Source organism: Protopterus annectens, chromosome 6.part0, assembly GCF_019279795.1.
Source record: "Protopterus annectens isolate FY-2018-M chromosome 6.part0, PAN1.0, whole genome shotgun sequence".
In the NCBI taxonomy this organism is placed as follows: Eukaryota; Metazoa; Chordata; order Ceratodontiformes; family Protopteridae; genus Protopterus; species Protopterus annectens.
Window position 1 is genome coordinate 1,927,804,222 of NC_056737.1, and position 22,723 is coordinate 1,927,826,944.

The 22,723-nt window shown below is 39.3% G+C and overlaps 1 protein-coding gene across 1 annotated transcript in view; it reads left to right on the forward strand.

Moving 5' to 3' along the window:
- VIL1 (villin 1) overlaps positions 1–22,723 on the forward strand; it is a 397,885-nt gene that overhangs the window by 284,572 nt on the left and 90,590 nt on the right. Inside the window, exons 15-16 of the mRNA XM_044075234.1 lie at positions 1,886–2,031; positions 18,670–18,814. Coding sequence (XP_043931169.1) covers positions 1,886–2,031; positions 18,670–18,814 — 291 coding nt within the window. The remainder of the gene's footprint in view (positions 1–1,885; positions 2,032–18,669; positions 18,815–22,723) is intronic.

The window sequence follows — 22,723 nt, forward strand, 5'->3', positions numbered from 1 at the left end:
AGTTGGAGATACAACACAAATACCATAAAAGATATCATGGATTTACTTAAACTTGTCCTAGATAACAGTTTCCTCAGGTTTAAAAAGCACTTCTTTTAACAAATTAATGAAGCAGCTACAGAGCAGTGATGCCACACAATTTTACCAGTGTTGCCCTTACACACTGAGAAGCATCTGCTATAAAATAATCCTACTTCCAAAGCCACAATGTTATTTTAGATGTATTCGTGACATTTTTATTTTTGTGGAAGAGCAACTAGACAGACATTTCCCACTTTTTGGATCACTTTAGCACATTTGCAAATTTCTTGAAATTCATCTCCCAGAGGAGTCCTGCAAACATTTAATTTCTGGATCTCCTGTTATAAAAAAGGCAGATAAAGATTTTTTGTACCCCCCCCCCCCCCACAGCAGGTCCAGCAGTGTTGACAACTTAATTCATACAAAAAAAACTACATCTAGGTTATACAAAGAAAAACATGCCCAAGACAGTCAGTAGTATATCTGAACCACAAAGATTTCTTGATAATGTACTAGCTCTGATATCAGTCTTTCCAGCCACAATATATAAAGACAATTATACAAGTGAAGTTTTTGAACCCATTATAGGTACCAGATCCACCAGTCCCCTTTTCACAACCAGGCAGAACAGACAGGGAATTGTATTTCTGTACAAAAATATTTTAAGAGAAGAAATTGCATCAAAGCCACATAAATTTCCTTCTCCATCAACATTAAGGAAAAAAAAAAAAATATATATAAAACATATTTAATGTATCAACAAAATATGTTCGAGCATACACAATATTGTACAAATTAATATTGAACTAAAAAGATCAAAAAACACTATTTTCTCTCCCAGTCTAAACACTAAACCCCCATAAAACTAGCATAGAATATTTCTGAATAGAGTCAGTGCTATGGGAAGGTTTTTATTAAGAAAAGGTGTAGGGTTAGGGTTGGAGGTAAGAAAATGTTAGGGTTAGCATCCATTACTAAGGTGGGCAGGGAGGGTTTGTTATACTTGACCTTCCTGACAAAATCCATGTTGATATATAGCAGTGCTAAAGTCAAATATTGGGTTAAACATCAGACATAATGCCCTTTCAAACCACATGCCCAATATACACGAGACCAACTTGTTTATAATTGTCAACCAAATGACCTGGTTTATGTTTTAAAATAGGGACCACAATTCCTTCTTTCCATAAGCCAGACACACCTGCTTCCCTAAAAGACTTTTGAAATGAAACACAAAACAGGGAATCATCTTCTCTACAATCTCTTTCAAAAGATATCCACTAAGGCTATCTGGTCCTGGGGCAGAATTATGTTTAATATTCAATAGGGTTTGTTTTATGTATTCTTCTTGCAGATTGAGATGAGTCACTGTAACTATCAAAGGGGGGAAATTTTGTAAATTACCATTTATAAAATAACAAAACAAACCATTTGCAAACAATTTCACCAACTCATTTGGCTCTGTAATGGTCATTATTCCCCCTTTTAACATACATTGTGATTTCTCTACTACTCTAGTCTGTTCCTTTAAACATACATTGTAATCCACAGAGTTCAGTACTTTTCATCTTAAAAGTGATTTATGTGATTCATAATTCAGTACATTTGTCTTCCATATGTTATATATATAAGGTTCTCTGTGTTCATTAATTTCTGTATGTCACCACAGTTTGTAAAAACTTGAATCCTTCCACTTAATATGTTTGTTGTAAGGCCTGACATTCAATATACTGATCCTCCCCTTGCTATCAGTAAGAATCAGATGGGGTAAGTAGCATTGCTACATGGAGTTTCCCTGAAACCAGGTGCGTGAGGACTTGCATCTCCATGACTCTTAATTATCAGTATTCTTTCTCCTTTTCAGGGTTGCAGTGGAGACGAACGTGAAATGGCAAAAATAGTGGCAGACATCATCTCCAAGAGAGAGAAGCAGGTTGTGGCAGAGGGACAGGAGCCCACAGTCTTCTGGATGGCCCTAGGAGGAAAGGCACCATATGCTAATAGCAAAAGGTATATTTTAAATGGCAAAGCTGTGATTCTAAAGTATTCATTCAGCTTACTGCAAAAAGAATTATCACTTTGCTTGTTCTACTTTTAATTAAAATCTTTCATTTTGTCTGAAAGTTAAACAGATAAAAGTCCTTATTACCCCCTATTTTTTGCCCATTTTGACACATAGTTTACTTACTAAAGTTATTGTTTCCCTTCTTGAACTTCTCTAGTACCATGTAGCAATTTTTAATTTCACTTACATACTTGTCTACATGAAGAAAACATCCTTGCATTACTTCATTTGTATCTGCCCGGGTTGTCCTCTTGGTTCTCAGTTATGTTTCTGTATAAGGAGGAAACTGGGGATTTACTGCAGATCCCTCCTGTGCGCCACTTGTGGAAGGTGTATTAGGCATAGGAGGGAGCCCAGAATTAGACCAAGGACAGGCATAAGAGATTATATCCCTCAGCATGAATGGCGACACCTGAGGATCCCACAAAATGAACACAGAAGTGTTGGTGGAGATAGGGAAATCTGAGCTGCCTGCAGAGCTTGCTGCCATCATGATTTATACCACAATAAGTTTTGGATATGGATGGATAGATGAATGGGTGGGTAGAAGGGTGGCTAGATGGATACGAGATTCCCAGTATGTGAAACATTCAGGTGGTTCATACATTAGTTAATGAAAGCATCCCACAACTGTGTTTGCAGAACAGTTCTGTGCAGATTATATTTATTTTTCACAGTAAAAATAGGGAAAAATTGAAATTTAACATATCTGCCAAATTATGAATCATGTAGTCTACCCAAGATCACCAAAGGGAAGGAACTTGTTACTATCTGTTAGTAAATAGTTATCTTTCAAGACAGATGCTACCCAAAGACATTTCTTGGTGTCTTTATTTCTAATTAATTTCAGACAGCACTCTATATGGTAATAGTTGTCCCAGCACAAATCACCTTTTGACATCTCCTGAAATAATACAGGTTTGGTTAGCAATGCCTACTGATTCCAGCTTGTCAGATCAGTGAAACTGAATAGTGTCAACCAGGCACAAGCCAGTTGGGTGTACCCTGTTTTCTATTCTAATTTTTGCTTCTTTAATATTTTTCCACCAATATAGAGCCTTTGTTAGTTTACCAACAGTCTATTAAAACTTGTCTGCAAACTGTCCAGCTAAAGAAAGATGTAAGATACTGCAAGATACCTAAGGTGGCATAAGAAATGGGCAACACCATCGTTTTGACTGTTGAGAAATTATTCCCCTGCCTAAAGTGTAGGTTTTCTCACTCCTTTACATTGTTTTCTCAGCTTTCATTAGTGGAGCAAAGTGCATTGTGAGCTTAGACAACTATGGAGAAAGCCAGGTGCCTAGGTAACAGTTTCCCTAACAGTCCTCAAATACTTAGTCAGGGTACTTAGGGTATTTTAAAATTTGGGCTGAATACACTTTAGCAGGATTTGAGGAAGTAGTATATGACTTTTCTCTCCAAGAACTCAAGCAACTTCATTATTTTAACTCCAGGTTGGTGCCAGCTCAGATAAAGAGCTAGACATATTTATGCTTGTCTTATAATACTCCTGTTTCTCTAAGGTGACACAAGCATGAAATGAGAATAATTAAGTGTGGTGAAGGGGGCTTATGCCCTAGAAAAAGTGGTTTGTTTTTATTTAATACTTCTGATTGTATGATTTACATTCATGCTAGATGCATGCATCTGTTTATATTGCGAGTCTGATGGACTGTTCTTCAGCGGCCTGCAATCAAAGGAAAGATTTAGAGAACTTTCAACACCACAATATTTAACTGAATTGTGGATACGGGTTCTGGAACAAAGACAGGAGTAGAAAATTCCATACTATTTAAAAAGTCATGTGATTTACAGAAAGCTGCATTTATGTGGTACACATTTAAAGTTTGATAATGTTTTCTCGATTTCACTAGTTTCTGCTTTTTGTACTCCATTTTCCATTAAGTTCTAATAAAGATTAAGTGATGAATTCATTATTTCACTATTGAAGTAACTTATTTATTTACGTACATATGTATGTATGTATGTATGTATGTATGTCTGTTTGTTTCTTTGTTTGTTTACTAGGGTAATGTACTATTCAAAACTAACCCTTTTCAGGCACAGCCCAGGTGAACTAATTTACAGTAAGAAAATAAAGTACAAAAGTTAAAAATACAGCATGTATCAACATAATAATAAGTTTGAGCAAAAAATATTAACTGAGTAATTAGTTTAATTTTATTAACTCAGCTATGATTTTTAGAAAACGCTCACCTTGTGGCTAATAAAAAATTTTAATTCTACTACTGCCTATTGGATTCTACCCAATTCTAAACTTTTGAGTTTGGATTTCAGCTTCTACAGTTTCTGCATTTCTTGTTTAGGTAAAATAGGGGACATCAGCCTCGCTTAGTTTTGAACTTTGTGATTTCTTTTATTGATGTTACATGACTGTGTATTTTATTTTCCTTTAATCTTGTTCATGTATTTGAACTGTCTAACAAATTTGATCTGAGAGATTCTAGAATATGGAGGAATCAACACTAATTTCAGATGGGCAGTCAATAATAACAGATACATTTACTGCAGCAGTTAATGCATAACTGGACCCTCCTTGTTGGATTCTTGTTTGTACATTTCATCAGTAAACATTTGGCATTGTTTTCTGTAAATTATATACTGAGGTTGTCTACAGTCCTGCCAGCACATAATCCTTATGCTACATAAACCTCTCCTGAGCCTACCATTCACCCCAATTCCACTGGCTAACAATTGTATGCAAATTAAATGAAATAACAATCCAAATAGTTAGGCAAGAGATACAACAATACATTCTTCATTTTTGGCTGCCTTATGTTTCCTTGAAGTTTGATCTGTCAGAAATCAATAAATTTTAATGGTTCATAACAGTGATTCCTCAAGACTGCTATGCACTGTTTTGAGAGTTTCTCCCTTCCACAGTGTTGTGCAACTGTAAATTAGTATATATAACACCATCTGTAAACAATTTGTTTCATATCTGTGCCATTAATTGTAATATTCAGTTACCTGTTTCTTTTGGCTGTGATCACTGAAGTAGTTCTCAGATGACTATGTTCCAATCTTAGCAAATTATTCTGCCAGCTCAGAAGTCTGAGACCCTCTGGAAAGGAGGTTTCATCAGGATAAACTTAGAGCTTCTCAACATTATTCCCTAGAAACACCACAAAGGGTTTCTGAGGGAAGGAAATAAAGACCCCATACCAGTCCAAACTGTTCCTTATAAACCCAAGGGTGTACTGAAAGGAGGAGGGGTCATCTAAGAGGAAGTGAATTCAGGCATAAACTCATTAACCTTGTCCTTCTCTGGGAAAGAGATTTTGAGATTCTCTGAGTACTTATAAGGTAAGGAGGGTTCATAAGTTTACCACAAGCCATACCACTCTCCAACATAAGCTTGTGTATGGGTAAGAGTGCTGGGAATAGGGAAATCAGCAATTGGTTCTACATTGAGGGATAGCCGAAGACATCGTGAGGTAGAGGGCAGACCTGCACTAAGCCTGGCATGGGCTTCAGACTGAACTCTCAAGTGATGCACCCCTGAATCTGCAATTCAAGTTCCCACCAGCTATCAAAAATATCACTGATGTCTAAGCCTTGAGACACAAGTCCTCACATGGAATGACAGGGTGGCCTCTCCTTGATTGAAGACTTCTGGATTATGCAGGCCCTAGGGTCAAATCCTAAGAAGAGAGTCCCCCCAGTCCCAACTACCACTAATATATGACTGGATGACTCCAGATTATGTGGTCCAGGATCAAGCTGGTTACCCATGGGTTCCAGATGATCATTTAAAAGTAAATCCATTTTATTACTGGGAACAAGGACAGTATCATTTTAGTTTTGGTTTTGGCCCATAACTACGACTTTCTTGAAAACTACACAGATTCCTTCTTCTATGATAATCAGATTTTGACATAACTCATTTTAATTTCAGGGAGCTAGGTATCAGTACACTAACCTCTGCTATCTGAAGTTGCATAGCTACAACTAATGCAGAATTGCTTTTTTCTGCTCCTTCCTATATTATTTTTGGTTTCTGCAATAGTGTCATTTTATCTACTAAGGAGAGCCGTGCATGGTTTTCCTTTAACTAGGATTTCCAGGTATCACTTTTTTAGTTTAATCTGAATTGGTAATGAGTTCAAACTAACATAAGACAAAGGCTCGAGGCCCTTCTCAATATGGAGAACATTGATGTCTGTGCTGTGACAGAAACCTGGTTCAAGGCTCCTGAGAGCACCCCAGCACTAACAGGTTTCACCTCATATCATGCGTTCCGGCCCCAAAATCCGGACAACACCAAGAAAGGAGGGGGGGTGTCCATATTCATAAAGGACACCCACACCTCAAGGTTGGTGGCAACGCACGATGCATCGGAGACCATCCAGGTGCAATTAACCATAGGCAAGACTGCTCTGCAATTTGTAGCATGTTACAGGCCACCCTCTCAAACTCAGGAACCTCACATGGCCTTCCTGAAAACATTGAGGGATAAATATATCTCCAAACACCATCATACTAGGTGACTTCAACTACCCTAATATAGACTGGGAACACTACTCAAGCCCAACACTCTAACCCAAAGATTCCTGGAGTTCATAAACTCAAATGCCATGGAACAACTAGTCACCATCCCCACAAGAGGAGAAAACATACTTGATCTCATCATCACGAACATGGGATCAAAATGTTCAACACCGGAAGTATACCCCTCACTGGTGAGATCAGATCATAAACTAATCTCGCTGGAGGTCCTCATTCCGCCCCCACCTGAAACAAAAAGACCACAGTGAAAAACTTCTCAAAAGCCGATTTCACACTTCTAAAAACTAGTGTGGTCTCCTTTAAGGCCCCTGAGCCAGTGGTAAACATTACTCAAACCGCTGAATCACTTACAAATGCCTTCTCCAGCACCTACAGGACTGCATGGATCAGGCAATCCCAAACAAAACTAAGACTCTCTGTACCAAAGGCAAGCGTCCAGTCTGGTGGACCCCAGCCATAAACAAGCTCTACAACAAAAGGAGGAAGCTACTACAAGATAGAGCAAAATCCTTGAAAGGTAAGACACCTTTGATCATTATAAGTAAAAACTAAGAGCTCTCATAAAATCATCCAAGGCAAATTTTGAGAGAAAAATCGCCAAGGACTCTAAAGAGAATCATAAGGCCTTCTTTAGCTATGATAGAAACCTAGGAGGAAACTCCCAGATATGCTCAGAATTAGTTCAAAATGATGTGAAAATTACTGAACCTACACACATTGCCAACATACTGGCTGACAGGTTCAGTGCAAACTTCTCCCTCCCCCAAAAGGAGAGATATCTATTCCAGAGGATTGTAGCCCCCCAAACATCTCCAACGCCCAGGTGAGAACTGCCCTCACTAAGGCAAAAAACACAGCATCCATGGGACCAGATGGTGTCCCCAGCTGTGTGCTTCACGAACTCAACGAGGAATTAAACCCACAGTTAGGACAGCTGTTTAATCTTAGCCTCACCTCAGGATACGTACCCAAGGAGTGGCGCATGGCGACTGTGGTCCCACTTCATAAGGGCGGTGCCTCCACAGACCCTGGAAATTACCGCCCCATTAGCTTGACAAGCCTTATCTGCAAAGCCATGAAGAGGATCATAATGGAACTCATAAATAAAGACATAGGGAACTTGCAGACTTTGGATCCAACCTAGTTTGGCTTTGTCAAAGGCAGATCCTGCCTCTTAAACTTGGTTGACTTTTTCAAGACAGTCACCAAGGCCATTGATGAGGGAAAGGCAGTCCATACAGCCTACCTCGACCTGGCAAAGGCCTTCGACACAATACCCCACTCAGGTATCATCGAAAACTCATCAGCTTGAATGTAAACCCATACATCACAAGATGGGTTGCAAACTGGCTAAGTGACAGAACCCACAGGGTCAGAGTTGCTGGAGCCATGTCAGACTCAAAGCCTGTCACAAGTGGTGTCCCACAGGGCTCAGTCCTGGGTCCACTCTTGTTCGGCATCTACTTTTCTGAAGTACAAGCAAACACAGGAGGGTTATGGCTGACAAAGTTTGCAGATGACTGCAAACTGGGCCATAGTCGAAAACACATCTGACACAGATATCCTCCAGAAGGGCCTCACAGAAATGGATAACTGGTGCCAGAGCCATGGCCTGAAGTTAAACGCCAAAAATGCATAGTCATACCCTTCGGGAAAAACAAGGTTACCCCTAGCTACCATATAGGTGGCAATCCACTGAGCACAGAAAAAGTCATCAGGGATCTGGGGACCCAGGTTGACAGTAGCCTTCGTTTGACACTCATGTTGTTAAAGTAGTTAGGAAAACATTCTATATCGCCCACCTCTTAATGAAGGGATTCACATCTAGATCATGGCAGGTCATCGTCCCCTGTACTCATCACTCATTAGACCTATGATTGAGTACAATGCCCGTTCGAATGTATCTGACCAGACACCTGCTGCAGCTTGAAAGGCCCCAAAAGTTCCTCACCAAAAGGATAAAGGGTCTCAAAAATATGTCTTATGCTGCCCGACTGAAAGAACTCCAGCTCTATTCAGTCTCATACCGCTTGCTCAGAGGTGACCTGTGCCTCACATATAAGGCCATGTCAAACCCAGATTTGATGAATATGCTTCACCTCAAAAAATCTAGATCCCTCAGAACCACAAGGGCGGGAGACTTAAACCTTGACACGGTTATAAATAGAACGTGCTGGAGGGACAGATTCATCACCCAGAGACTCCCTATGCTGTGGAACAAAATCCCGGTACATGTGAGGCAGAGCACCTCTCTGGCCTTGTTCAAGAGGAATCTTGACCAATGGATGGGAGATTGCAGATATACCCCAGGGATTACTTCAGTGTCACTGCTTGACAGAGGCACAGCAAAATGATAGGCATAGTTTTTATTCAAACTAAAGGGGTGGCGAAAGCCACATAACTATGGGCCAGGCTTATAAATGCCCTTGGGCAGATAGCCTAGTATGAACCTATGAACCTATGAACCTATAAAATCATTTACTTCTTTATCTCTTTTACAGACATTGGTTAGCTGTTAAATGGGCACAAGACATAAAGCACACACACACTTAGCCTAGACACATGAATCTATTCACACTTGTGAAATAATAACCAGAGGGAGGTTGGCATAAACCAGATGGAATTTGGCATAATGGTTAACATGTTTGCCTTAGAGGCACAAGGTGCAGGGTTTGATTCTCACAAGGGTTAATTGGCTAGGCTTAAATATATGAACCTATTTATAAGACTCCTAGTGAAGTCCTCCAAAGCTAACTATGAATCCAAATTAGTTTCCCTAATTAAGGATAACTACAAGGCGTTCTTTAGTTACAGCCGTAACCTCAAAGGTAAGGCCCAGATTTGCACTGAACTCATAGTTAATGCTACTACATATACAGAACCTGTGGATACAGGCTGACAGGTTCAGTGAAAACTTCTCTCCCCTGTCCCCACCAAATATCCCCCAAAGCATCCCTAACAGCCAGGGGCGGCTTGTGCTATTGGACTGCAGGACTGCAGCCCTCCCACCTAGAAACAAAAGAAATAATAAATGTGAAACATAAAATTAAAAAAAAAATATATATATATATATATATATATATTTTTTTTTTTTTTTTTTTTTTACAAGTTCTGGAACTTCCGCACAGACACACTCAGACTGCCCTGCAGATGCCCAGGAATCTGTGTGAACTCTGATTGCCTGAGTCAGCAGTCCAGATACAGGGAAGGTATTTACTGCCCCGCAGATGCCCAGGAATCTGTGTGGTAGACGACCACACAGAACAGAGGAGCTCCAGACTGCTGGATCTGCAGGCAGGACCAATCAGGAGAGAGGTGAGGTTAAGCTCTCGCAGGACCAATCAGGAGAGAGGTAAGTTAGCTCTTGCAGGGAAGTGTTAAAGTCGAGCGTGGGTTTGGAGGTTTGTTACTACCAGACAATGGAGATGGGCCTTTTGTGTGGAGGTTTGCTGCTTCAATCAGGAGAGAGGTAAGTTGAGTTTTAAGCGCTTGCAGGGAAGGCTTGCTGCTTCCAGACCCATTTACAGGTGTGTGTATGTGTAATGCTCCTGTTAACACATAGTGGTGAGTAGAGATACTCAGGCTTGAACCCTGTACCTTGGATGCAGGTGGCAAGGACCTGCATTCCCTACCCACCAGTATTTGTAAAAAATTGCAGATTTTTGCCTCATATTTGTTCTGTTCCTCATAAAATCTGTGGTTTATGTATCTTCATTTTTCCTTGCAAAGGTTTGTGGTGCACTGGTAGCATTGTTGCCTGACAGCTACAGGTTTTCTGGTTTGATTCTTGGCTGGGGTGCCTCCTGTGTGGAGTCTGCATGTCCTCCCATCCCTTACAAAGATGTGTCTGGAGTGTTTTTCCCTGTACTGCTGAAAATTGACTTTGTTTTGTTCCAAGTCAGACTAGTTTCCTGGTTAACAAATGTTTAAAAATAACAGGCATTTGAATTTCAGACTTCATATTCTTCAGAAAGTGCATGGTAAAACAAAACCTTTTATTCTAGCAATTGTCTAAGTTTATAACATGGATATTTGAAATTTGCCCATATTTTTGGGACTGTATTCCCCCATTATTGGCCTCGTCCAGGTATTTTGTGCTAAGGTTGAGAGCTATGGTGAGAACTGAATTCACTGAATGTTTGGAGGCTGTATTCTCCCCATTACAGGCTTTGTCCACATGTTTTTTGCTAAGAGGTTGAGAGCTCTGATGAGAACTGAATTCACTGAATATGTTTGGCAGCTGTATTCCCACATTATTGGCTTTTTTCAGGTGTTTTTTGCTAAGAGGTTGACAGCTATGGTGAGAACTGAATTCACTAAATGGTAGCCATTTAAGTTTGTCTTCCTCTGTTTCAGCTGATTTGGCATAGTGGCATGTTTCTCTGACTGTTTTGCACAGGGTACCCTGGGTTCAAGACGTGGCAGTGAAATGTATGGTGGTAACACAGCATTTTATTCTAGCAACTTTCCAACATTATACAAGCAATGTTTAAAATGTGTCCCTGGTTTTTGGCCTTTTGTCCCCCACTCTCAATAAATTTTGGCTTTTTCCAGATTTCTTGTGCTGCAAAGTTCAGAGATACAGCTGAGGGTCGAGTAGATTTTACAAGGAGCTGAGAGCTGCAGGGAAACAAAAGTTTAGTGCTGCTTATGCTAAATTTGCTTGCATTGTTAATAGCACAACAGGTAGTGTACTTGCTTTTGATGCAGAAGGCTGTGGGTTCTACTCCCACAGTAGATAGATGCATTGCTGATACTGTACTGTGTTGTAAAGAGGGTGGATGCTGCAGTCCTTTTTGGCAAAGATACCTAGTAACTATGAACCTGTTATCAGTTTGCCATCCATTCCCTAATGCGGTATTACTAGCTTATAATTTTTTTAACGCATGCAACATAGGCAATTTATTCTTTAGGGGCAACAGGCACTTTATTTGTAGATGAAACAATGACATGTAAAGTTGTTTGCTAGCAGCAACCTCTTTATTAGTTACAGATTTCTTTAATGTGGATTTTACTACTTCAGAGATTGTGCATATTTACTGATACTGGTGGACTATAGAAGGTTGAGTAGACTTTTTATGATGGAAATGTTCTGAATTGGGCAGTTTCGTCATTGGTGCATGCATTTTGTTTCTTTGTTTACTGGAAAAATTTTCAATCCAATAAATTTAAAATGCCCTCTAACAACTGTACTGTATTGTACAAGGAATATAATGTAATACAGTCAGGAAGGTGTATCAAAGAGTATGTTTCATGTTCAAGGGGCCTATGATTTTGAAAACAGCCCAAAGTTAATCTTTATCTTCCACTGGCAAACTGTATTTTCTTTGAATGTGGGTTTCAATGCTGTTTCAATGCATGTGAGTTTCAAGGGCAGAGAAGTTTTAATGCTAAGTCTAATTTCATTGTGAGACTGCATTGCTTTGTTTAACATATATCTATTAGGGTTTGTGCTGTAAAATGCAAAATAAAACTTTCAAATGAAATCTAAATAATTGCAGAAGTAAAGCAGTATGCACATTACAGTGTTTATGGTAAATGGGGAAAAATAACCAAGGAATGGGACATTGGAATGGCTGCATGGGGAGGCTCCATTTGACCATGATTTTGTGAGGGGGGGGAGGGTAGCAAACTCAGACAGCCCCGGTTGAACTATACCTCTCAGTTGTCCGTATTTTTGTAGAATTAATAGATATTTGCTTCTTATTTTTGGTTTGTTACTCATAAAATTTGTAGTTTTCTAGCAAATCATTTAGTAATGAAGTCACTGACAGACATTGAGTTTCAGACGTCATAACCTTCAGAAAAATGCATGCTAACTGTCTTAAGTTTATACAAGAGCAATTTTTAGTAGTGTTTGTATGTTCACCCAATATATTTGGCCTTGTCCAGATTTCCTGCATTAAGAGGTTGAGGAGGTACGTGCAAATCGTTTTGTAGAATTAGGAATATCCAAACCTCTCAATTGTCCCCAATTTTGGCTCACAATGTTGCTCTCCCCTAATAATCCCTCCTCAAAATGGCAATTTTGGAAGAAAACGTGGAGGGTTTACAATTATATATAACTGTAATGATCAAAGTTATAGATTACTTTTATTTCAGAAATGCATGTAGATGCTCTTATTTTGTTAGCTGCTCAAGTTAACAGTGTTAATATTAAAAAGGTGTCCCATTTTTGACAGGTTCCCAGCTGTATTGTGTGGCAACTTTATATTTTTGCATCACATTTTTGGTCTGTTTTTCATAAAATTGTGGTTTTCTGGCAAATTCGTGGCAAGTCATTAAAGAGTGAAGTTAGAAAATAATGGCAGACATTTGAGTTTCAGATTTCATACCCTTCAGAAAATTCGTACTAATGCAAGACCTACTACTGTTTTGTTATCTAAGTTAATAAGAGCGATATTTAAAAATTGTCCTTATTTTTGGGCCTGTGTCCCACTTCTAGTTCTATGTATGGCTTTGTCCAGATTTCTTGCTCTGAAGTTGAGAGGTATGAGTGTCAGAGCCATCACCGTCAGCCAGAGACATTTCAAATTGTGACATACTTGTTGCAGCCCACTCCCCATTGTAGTGGCTCTGGATGTGTCCAAGGAAGGCAAGGAGCAGTTATGCAGTGTAAGTGTGCAGAGTATTCCCCCATCTAAGGTAGACCACAAGTACGACCGTGGCTTTTCATCTGTCCTTGATTTTGCAGAATGTTCTAGATTTCTGTCATAGTTTTATACTGTTGATTTATGCTTCTTATTATTCAGGAAATGCATGCTGTCACAGTGCCCTGTTGCTCTGTTTAAGCAGCAATGATTTAATGACCATTAGGTAAGCTTGTCAGATAATGTAAGATGCAAGTAAGCTTTAATAAGCATACTGTTAAAGAATTACCAGCATTGAAAGCCTTTTCGTTGTTGCCATGCAGAGAATATTTACATAACTAGATAATATATAAGCCTTGGGTCCTGAAATCCATATGACAGTATTTGTAATAAAAGGACAGGATTACAGTATTTTCAGAAGCTCATTACATTTGTTGAAGACTTGCAATCATCTTTGCAGGCTTTACCTGTAAACTAAACAGAATGCCAGTCTATCATGTGTGGTCCATAACTTTTGCAGTAATCCTTTAAGCAATTTATCTTGAGCTTGTTTCTTGTTTGCTGTTCATTTTTTACTTTGATCATGTCTTCCCCATGAAACAAGTAGATAGTTGTGTCAGGCAGCAGGTCTTTTTTGGATAAGAAACATTTTTACAAGTGGGGGTATCACAGAGATTGCTACTTTCAGTATGTTACTTGGTCATTTTATAAAGCTGAATATAAATTATAATTAGAACTGCAGTGCAAGGAGTAGTGGTTTGAGTTGAGTGCTGCTTGTTTTTTTATACTTGATTTTGACTGGCATTCCAGAAATGTATTTAAAAAGTAATTTATTTTTTCATGCCTCACAACCTGTTTCCATCTGGATATTAACTATGTTGTCATGTAGCCAATGAATTGAAATATGTTTTTCTTCTACACTTCATTTTGTCTTGATTGGACTCTCATAATGACTGTTTGGCATCCAGGGCAGCGTATTTAATTAAAGTTCCAGTTGTTGTGGTTTTGAGCATGGCTCCACCCCTTTCTAGTTGGCCACACCCCTTCCCATTGGCCCCACCCATCCAGCTGTCTCCTGCAGCCCTCCTTTAATTAGAAGTCATCAGCTGCCAATGCTAACACCTATCCCTCATCTAGTATCTCTGAGGAGCAGGTCTTAAACACCCTCTCCAAAGCCAAAAACACAGCCTCTGTGGGACCAGACAACATCCCAGGCTGTGTTCTACATGGGTTAAAACAGAAATTAGCACCACCATTAAGCATGCTTCTCAATCACAGCCCAAGCAGTGACTTCATCCCAGTGGAATGGAAAACAGCTACTGTCATCCCTTTGCACAAAGGGGATGCATCCATGGACCTCAGGAACGATAGACCCATTAGCCTAGCCAGCCTTATCTGCAAGGCCATGAAACAATTCATCATGGACCTTATTAACAAAGATATAGGAAATCTCCAATGCTCAACCCCACCCAGGTTGGCTTTGTCAAGGGGAGATCATGACTGTTAAACTTATTTGACTTCTTCAAGAGAGTAACCAAAGTACTAGGTGAGGGCAGATCTGTGCATACAGCATACCTAGACTTAGCCAAGGCCTTTGACACAATCCCACACTCAGGCATCATTGATAAACTCATTCATCTGGGTATCAACCCATATATTGTCAGGTGCATTGCAAACTGGCTCATTGATAGACCTCATATGGTCAAAACAGGGGTATCCACCTCCACCAGCAGACCTGTAACCAGTGGTGTTTGAAAGGGATCGGTTCTGGGACCCCTAGTGTTCAGAATCTAAGTACAGGCTAAAACAAAAGGACTGTGGCTGACAAAGTTTGAGGATGACTGCAAACTGGGAGTGATCATTGAAACTCCTAGCAATGTCACCATCCTGCAAGAAGGTCCTACGCAGACTAATGACTGGTGCCAAAGTCATGGTCTTAAACTTAATGCAAAAAATGCATTGTCATCTCCTTTGACAAGGGTGACATTCCTGCAAACTACCACATCAATAGCAGTACCCTAAGTACACAGTCAATGGTGAGAGATCTGGGTACACAGGTCGACAGCAACCTTAACTTCGATCCCTATGTCTCCACAGTGGTAATAAGGGCATTTTATATTGCTCCTCTCATACGTAAGAGCATTGTCTCAAGAAGAAAATTGGTCATAGCCCCCCCCCCGTACTCTTCCTTCATCAGGCCAATAATAGAGTTCAATGCTCCTGTTCCTTTCCAAACACCTGGAGCAATTGGAGAGACCACAAAGGTTCCTTGCAAAGAAAATTCAGGATGTTCAAGATCTGTCTTATGTGGACAGACTGAAATAATTTTCACTTTACTCTGTGTCATACAGACTGCTCAGAGGCAACCTGTGCCTCGCATATAGAGCAATTTCTGACCTAGCTTTAATGAAAATGCTCCACCTTCACAAGTCAAATGACACAAGGGTCACTCGCTCAAAGAACCTTAACCCGATATGTGACATCAACAAACTTGCTGGAGAGGCAGATTTATTTCACAGATGTTGCCCTACCTTTGGAACAAGCTTCCTCTTCACTTTAAACAAAGTCCCTCATTGGCCCTATTTAACTGTAATTTGGATGACTGGATGAGTAAGAGGAAATTCACACTGGGGGTTCCACCTGTGTCCCTCTTAGATGGGGACAATAGGTGCTGCTTTTAGTGTCTGCTTGAACGAGATACCCTTGGGAACACAGGTTGAACTTGGTTCTGGGGCCATTAGCCCAGTAACCTCCTATGATGCTATGATCCTATGAATAACCACTACACCTAAAAGACAAAAATGCAGTAAATGAACTGTCAAATATTATAGCCAATGTAGCTCATGTACACTGTAAATATAAGAACATTTATTTCACCTTGATGATTTTGAAACCAAAGCTATCTAAAACAGATAATCATCCTTGCCAGTATAATATGAACAATGTAAAAATACAATATGAATTGTTTGCTAACAAATCATCAGAGGTGAGGTGTGAGCAAATATGCTATAATAATAAGTCAATAAATTAAATAGTTTTATTGTGTGAGTATAATAAACAGTAGGAAGCTCAAACTACTCCTTTAATTCATGGCAAACCTCAGGATTCAGAAAAAATCCATAGCACTCCTGTAACTTGTCTACCATAGGTAGGTCAGATTAAGTGATGACATAAATTGCAATTCAGAGACAGCTTTAGCTATAATGTGGAAGACCTCATTATCAGATTACTTGCATATCTCTGACTCATCCATAATTACCACCAGTGCTAAACAACACTTTGTGTATGTATCACGTTGGTAAATGTACCCACCTTAGGCACTCTCCCCTACACATGCAGACATTCATACACACATACAAAAACTTATAGATATCCCCCCACACACAGACTTTCACGCAATATGACACACACCCTTGTCACTTGAACGCAGTCCTGGACATACTTATCCATTCATTCATATATGTAAACACACAAACACACACACACAGTCATCTGACACCATTCATACCCTGCAGTCTTGCACACACATATACATACACACACTCACACAACCCCCATCACTACTTATTTGCTAACTTCGCTAAACTTATCTGCAATACGGTTTCTCCCATTAACTATAATGGGGGAATGCAGCATTTTGGTCATGTTAATTATTACCACCAGCCATGCCAACTTACATAGTCAAAATAAACCCTTCCTACATTTCTGGAGGATACTCCATGTCTAATTAGCATTAGTCACTGCCCCAGAATGTCTCATTACTGTTTAGCATGGCTATTGGAATGGTGAACTGCAGTGATTCCAGCTACATAAAATCAGTATGGTAGGCTTGTCTCAGAATTGGAAAGGCAGACTGTGAGGGGATGGCCACTTGTGTTAGGTTTTACCACTAACAGTAACCCTTTCTCAATTGCAGGGAAAGTAATAAGGCCCTGTGTATAATCTAATACAGTGGACAATTAAAACAGTAGAAGAACCATTAAATGCCTTCTAGTGTAAAAGAATGCCTTTAAATAATTAGTTTACAAGCTTAAGTTTCAGTGAGGCAAAACTGTATCTTAAATTTTCAACAGTTGCTGCAAAACATTACTATAAAAATATTAGGTATGACAAACTGAAAAAAAATGGAAATAGCTGTAAAGATCTACAAAGTAATGTAGCAGTCATCGAACATAGCTACAAATTTCTAGGTATGCTGGCCTAGCAAAATGATCTTAGTGAGGTTGGGAGGCAAAGACTCACACAGAAAGTAGAAGATAAATTTATGAATGCAATGTAGAATGGAGACACGACTACTTGTTTGCAAAAGCTTTGACAGAGACCTGATTTCATAACACTCACAGTATCAAAACTTAATATTACCGAATAAAAAAAATACAAAATCAATTTTTGTGGGTGTAGACAAGTATCCCATATACCTGATGTACTGATATTTTTCCTGTCATCCCAAAAACATATTATTTTTACTTCAGGGTCACTGCATAATTGGAAAGGTGAAATCCTCACTTCAGGAACTTTGATCAACAAAACACTACCTCTAACATTAACGATCAGGATTTTGAATCTCTTGGCATTGCTGAACTTGGCAAATCATTTTTTTAAATATGAAAAACTACATTTTTCAATGTTAAACTGTATAATATACATGCACTGATAAAGAAAAGAGTCAACAGTATTTGTATACACATTCTGGGCATTTAGACTACAGATTGTCATGTTAAAGTCATAAAGATTCTACAATGACAATGTGAACCACAATCTCCTTAACAATAACAGAAGTGAAACTGGTGAAATTTGTTTAGTATATGTAACACACAGAAAAAGCAGTATTTTTCTAAATAATAAATACTCACTCAACGCTAACCTGAAAGAATGACTTTAGTTTTATTAGAGCGATCAGATATTAACTGACGGACTGGCCATAATGAGTGGAAGAAAACTGGTAAAAGATTAATCGTTCTTGTCCAAAGCATTTCTAAGGAATCAGGTTGTGTATATCAGTACGGCTCACAAATAGTCAGTTCACCTTGCTAAAGTCGTTTTCTTTATGGATTCTGTCTTATGCTAACAGCAGCTTATGGTCAATGCCACTAACCAGCCATACCATCTAAGATTAATCCTGTGGTTAGTGTCTGACTTTCAGTCACATTAGTAATAGCCCTGTGAACTCTGAAAGTTGCCTGGATAATGGGGAGCACAATGGGGACTATTAACAACCCCCCTATAGAATGAGGTGAATGGAATACCCTGAAAGAATTAAGGACTAGAATAAGTGGTCTGTACTATACATACTTATTGGGGAGGTGTAATTCAGAACTATATTGCAAGAAAGCACAAGGGCAATACTTGTACAATAGTGTGGCAGCACCCATAGTATTTGGCACATGGCACACCAGTTTGAGTTCCATTTAATTAATTAACAAAAAAAAAAGCCTGCTAACTTATTTCTTCTTTTTGCAGGCTACAGGAGGAGAATGTGGATATTGCACCTCGTCTTTTTGAATGCTCCAATCAAACTGGTACATTTATTGCCACAGAAATAATGGAATTTACTCAAGATGACCTGGATGAAGATGATGTCATGCTGCTGGATACATGGGATCAGGTTAGTAACAGAAGAAGCGTGCACAGATCAGTAGAAAATGCAGGAACAGGCCTCAGCCTGCAGAGTGAATACAAGTAAAAGAGTATAGTTAGTTAAGCTCCTGTTTTTGAAAGAGTAAAGTTAAAGAGGCAGGTCTTAAATGTTGGAGGGATTGCAGAGACAAGACACAGTGCAGCTGTGAAATGGAAATGACAGAGCACATCTGAGAAGGCCTAGTACATAAGGGAGAAGTAACACAGTTCAAAAGATGTCAGACTCTGTGGCACTAATTAGGGTGTTCTTCATTGTTGTCTGCACTGCATCAGAACAGAGGCTTATTACTGTGCTCTCTCATAAAAATGGATTCAGGATACTGGACAGATTAGGCGGCTCTAGATGTCTTATTTTGAGCTCTAAATATTTCATGTTGTTTATGTTTTCTTTTATTACATTATTTTATTACCCCCCTCTCACCCCCTAAAGGGCCCATATCTATACAGGAAGAATGCAGAGTCCCTGTAATCACAACTACGCAGGTAAAAGCTGCACTCTCTAAAGCCAAAAACACAGCATCCATGGGACCGGACAACATCCCAGGCTGTGTTTTACACAAACTTCAGAATGAAATGGCTCCCCACTTAAGCACCATGTTCAATAATAGCCTTGCATCAGGCTTTGTGCCCACTGAATGGCGCATAGCAACAGTTATCCCACTCCACAAAGGGGGAGCCACCACTGATCCCGGGAACTATCGACCTATTAGCCTGATGAGCCTGGTCTGCAAGGCCATAGAACGTATCATCATGGAACTCATAAACAAAGACATTGGTAACCTCCAAATTCTGGATCTCACCCAGTTCGGGTTTGTGAAAGGCAGATCATGCCTCCTGAACCTGATTAACTTCTTCGAGGCAGTCACCAAAGCCATGGATGAGGGTAAGATGGTTCACACAGCCTATCTTGATCTCGCCAAGGCTTTCGACACCATCCCCCATTCTGGAATTATAGCTAAACTCACTAAACTAGGTATAAATCCCTATGTTACAAGATGGGTTGCCAACTGGCTCACTGACAGAACCCAAACTGTAAAAGTTGCAGACTCCAAATCTGACCTCAAGGCAGTGACAAGTGGAGTGCCACAGGGTTCCATCCTGGGACCTCTCCTGTTTGGTATCTACTTCTCTGAAGTACAAGCTAACACAGAAGGCCGCTGGCTGACGAAGTTCACAGATGACTGCAAACTAGGAGCCATAGTCAAGTCCCCAAATGATGTGGACATCCTACAGAAGGGCCTCGCTGAGACAGATGCCTGGTGTCAGAGCCATGGCCTCAAGCTCAATGCCAAAAATTGCAGTGTCATCCCCTTTGGTAAAAACTCTGTACCCATGAACTACCACATAGGCAGCAATCTACTTAACACCAAATGCGTGATGAGAGACCTTGGGACCCAGGTGCACAGTAGTCTGTCCTTTGATAGTCACATCGCCACAGTAGTCAGGAAGTCCTTCTACGTGGCACACCTCATCATAAAAGGGTTCTCATCCAGGGAAAAAGAGGTCATTGTTCCCCTCTACTCATCACTCATTAGACCCATTATAGAGTACAACGCCCCTTTTGGAATGTACCTCACAAGACATTTGCAGCAGCTGGAAAGGCCACAGAGGTACCTCACAAAGAGGATTACTGGCCTCAAACAAATGGCCTACACTGACCGCCTCAAAAAACTCCATCTTTACTCCGTAGCATATCGCCTACTCTGAGGTGATCTCTGCCTAACATATAAAGCTATGTCAAACCCAGAGTTGTTGGACATGCTATACCTAAAGAAATCCCAATCCCTCCAAGCTACACGCTCTAGGTACCTAAACATTGTCACCACAATAAACAGGACACACTGGAGGGATAGATTCCTGTCCCAGAGACTTCCTATACTCTGGAACAAGCTACCCATCTATGTCAAGCAAAGTTCTTCATTAGCACTCTTCAAGAAAAATCTTGATGAGTGGATGGGAAATAGGAAATACACCCCGGGGATCACTTTTGTGTCTCTGCTGGACAGTGGCACAGGAAAATAACTTTCTTGGGTGGTGTAAGCTATGGTACCTTGCTGGCTAGGCTTACGTAGGCCCTTGGGCCAATAGCCCAGTACCTACCTATGAACCTATGAACCTATGAACAATACATAAGACGAACTTAGCAGAGAAGAACTTTGGGATATGTACAGATATATGATAACAAGTAAATTGGATTGACTGTATGTGTAATTACTTTGAAGTTAAGGACACTATCCTTAATTGAATGAGGAATAGCTGCTTGAAACAGTCTTTGAGAAAAATTTATGTTTTAGCCATCCATGTGACCTTCAGGTCATCTGCAGCTTATAGCTTTTCCCTATTATTATATATATCAAAACTTAGATTAGGATATGAGTAAATCTGACTCAAAGTCAGCTGTAATTAGCTTAGCTACCCCTCCTCTCCAGATGAATAAGGCAACCATGCATTTCTTAGAAAAACTGTTTTGTTTAGTCTTCACAGATGGATGACCATTCCTGTAGTTAAATTTTAATGGTTTATAGACAGCTCTGCCATGCTTATAAGGATTTTTTGAGGGGAAGAGGCAAAACGCACCTAATTTGTATATGATCAAATGTCCTCCAATGGGATTGGGTATCTGCACTGAGTTATCCTCTTATAGTACTTGTGTTATACAATAATATCAGTCAGCCATGTTCTAGATAATAATTGAGCATATTCTGGTGTTTTAAGGCTCATAAATCTTCCTCAATGTAATTAGAATGTTCTACTATAATTTCATTTTATAAACATGTATACCACCTGTTGATTATTTTATTATCAGCAAATGCAGTCTTTGAAATCACATTTTACCAAGAAATCTGAATACTCTCTGTTTTGTCCTCATTAGAAATGCAGCAAATCAAAACCAAGTGTGTTTTTCAATATCCAAGGGCATATTTAGACACACAAAACACTTCTTTTTCCTTATTGCATCTTCCAGAACAGACAAAAATTTTGACTTACTGTTTAATACTTGTAAATGCAACATTTTACACACTGCAGATGCACATTTTGAACACACATGAATTCCTGTTACCAATAACTTAACAGTCTTATATGCATGTTTTTGTAACTCAGTTCGGTGGTTTAAATCTCATTGAAAGATATTAACCTGTAGAAGCAACTTATACTTCCTTTATGAAGCCTTCAGCATTAAAAATGCTATCTAACATAAAATCCAACGATACATGCTTAAGCCTTAGACTGTTCCTCTCACGATATGGGGTTGGGGGCATACATTTCTGTATGTATATGTGAGTGTGGTTGTGTACATATACAGTCAGTCATACTTACATTTCATCCCAAATCTTCATATGCTTTTCACAATAAATACTCTGCAGCAGTCTTGTCAAAACATTTAAATACATTAACTTTTCAATGCAAGTGTAATATAGATTTTTTCTTACATACGAAATACCCTACAAAAACTGTTACTAAAACAATGGCATGACATTAGTCTTGAACTTTCAGCACTAAACATTCTATAACAACTTGAAAGTTTATAAGGCCATATTGTAACCTTGTAGAAGTATAACAAATTAAATCTGACATCGTGGAATGTCACATAACCCATGAGATTAATTTTCTTTTAAGCTCATGAAAACATGATAGCAAAGCACACAGTATTTACAAGTAAGCAATATATTTGGCATGTTACCATCTTCTGAAAGTCATTACATTAAAATCAAATTAGCATTACTGAAACAGTTAATCTATCAGGAACAATATATTTGGAATTAAGACCTGCTTAACTATGACTGCTGTAAAATGTCACTGCACATAAAACCTGTGAAAAGAAAGAAAAAAACTATTCCAATTAAAGTACATTTTTGTGCAAAACTTTTTCTTTAAC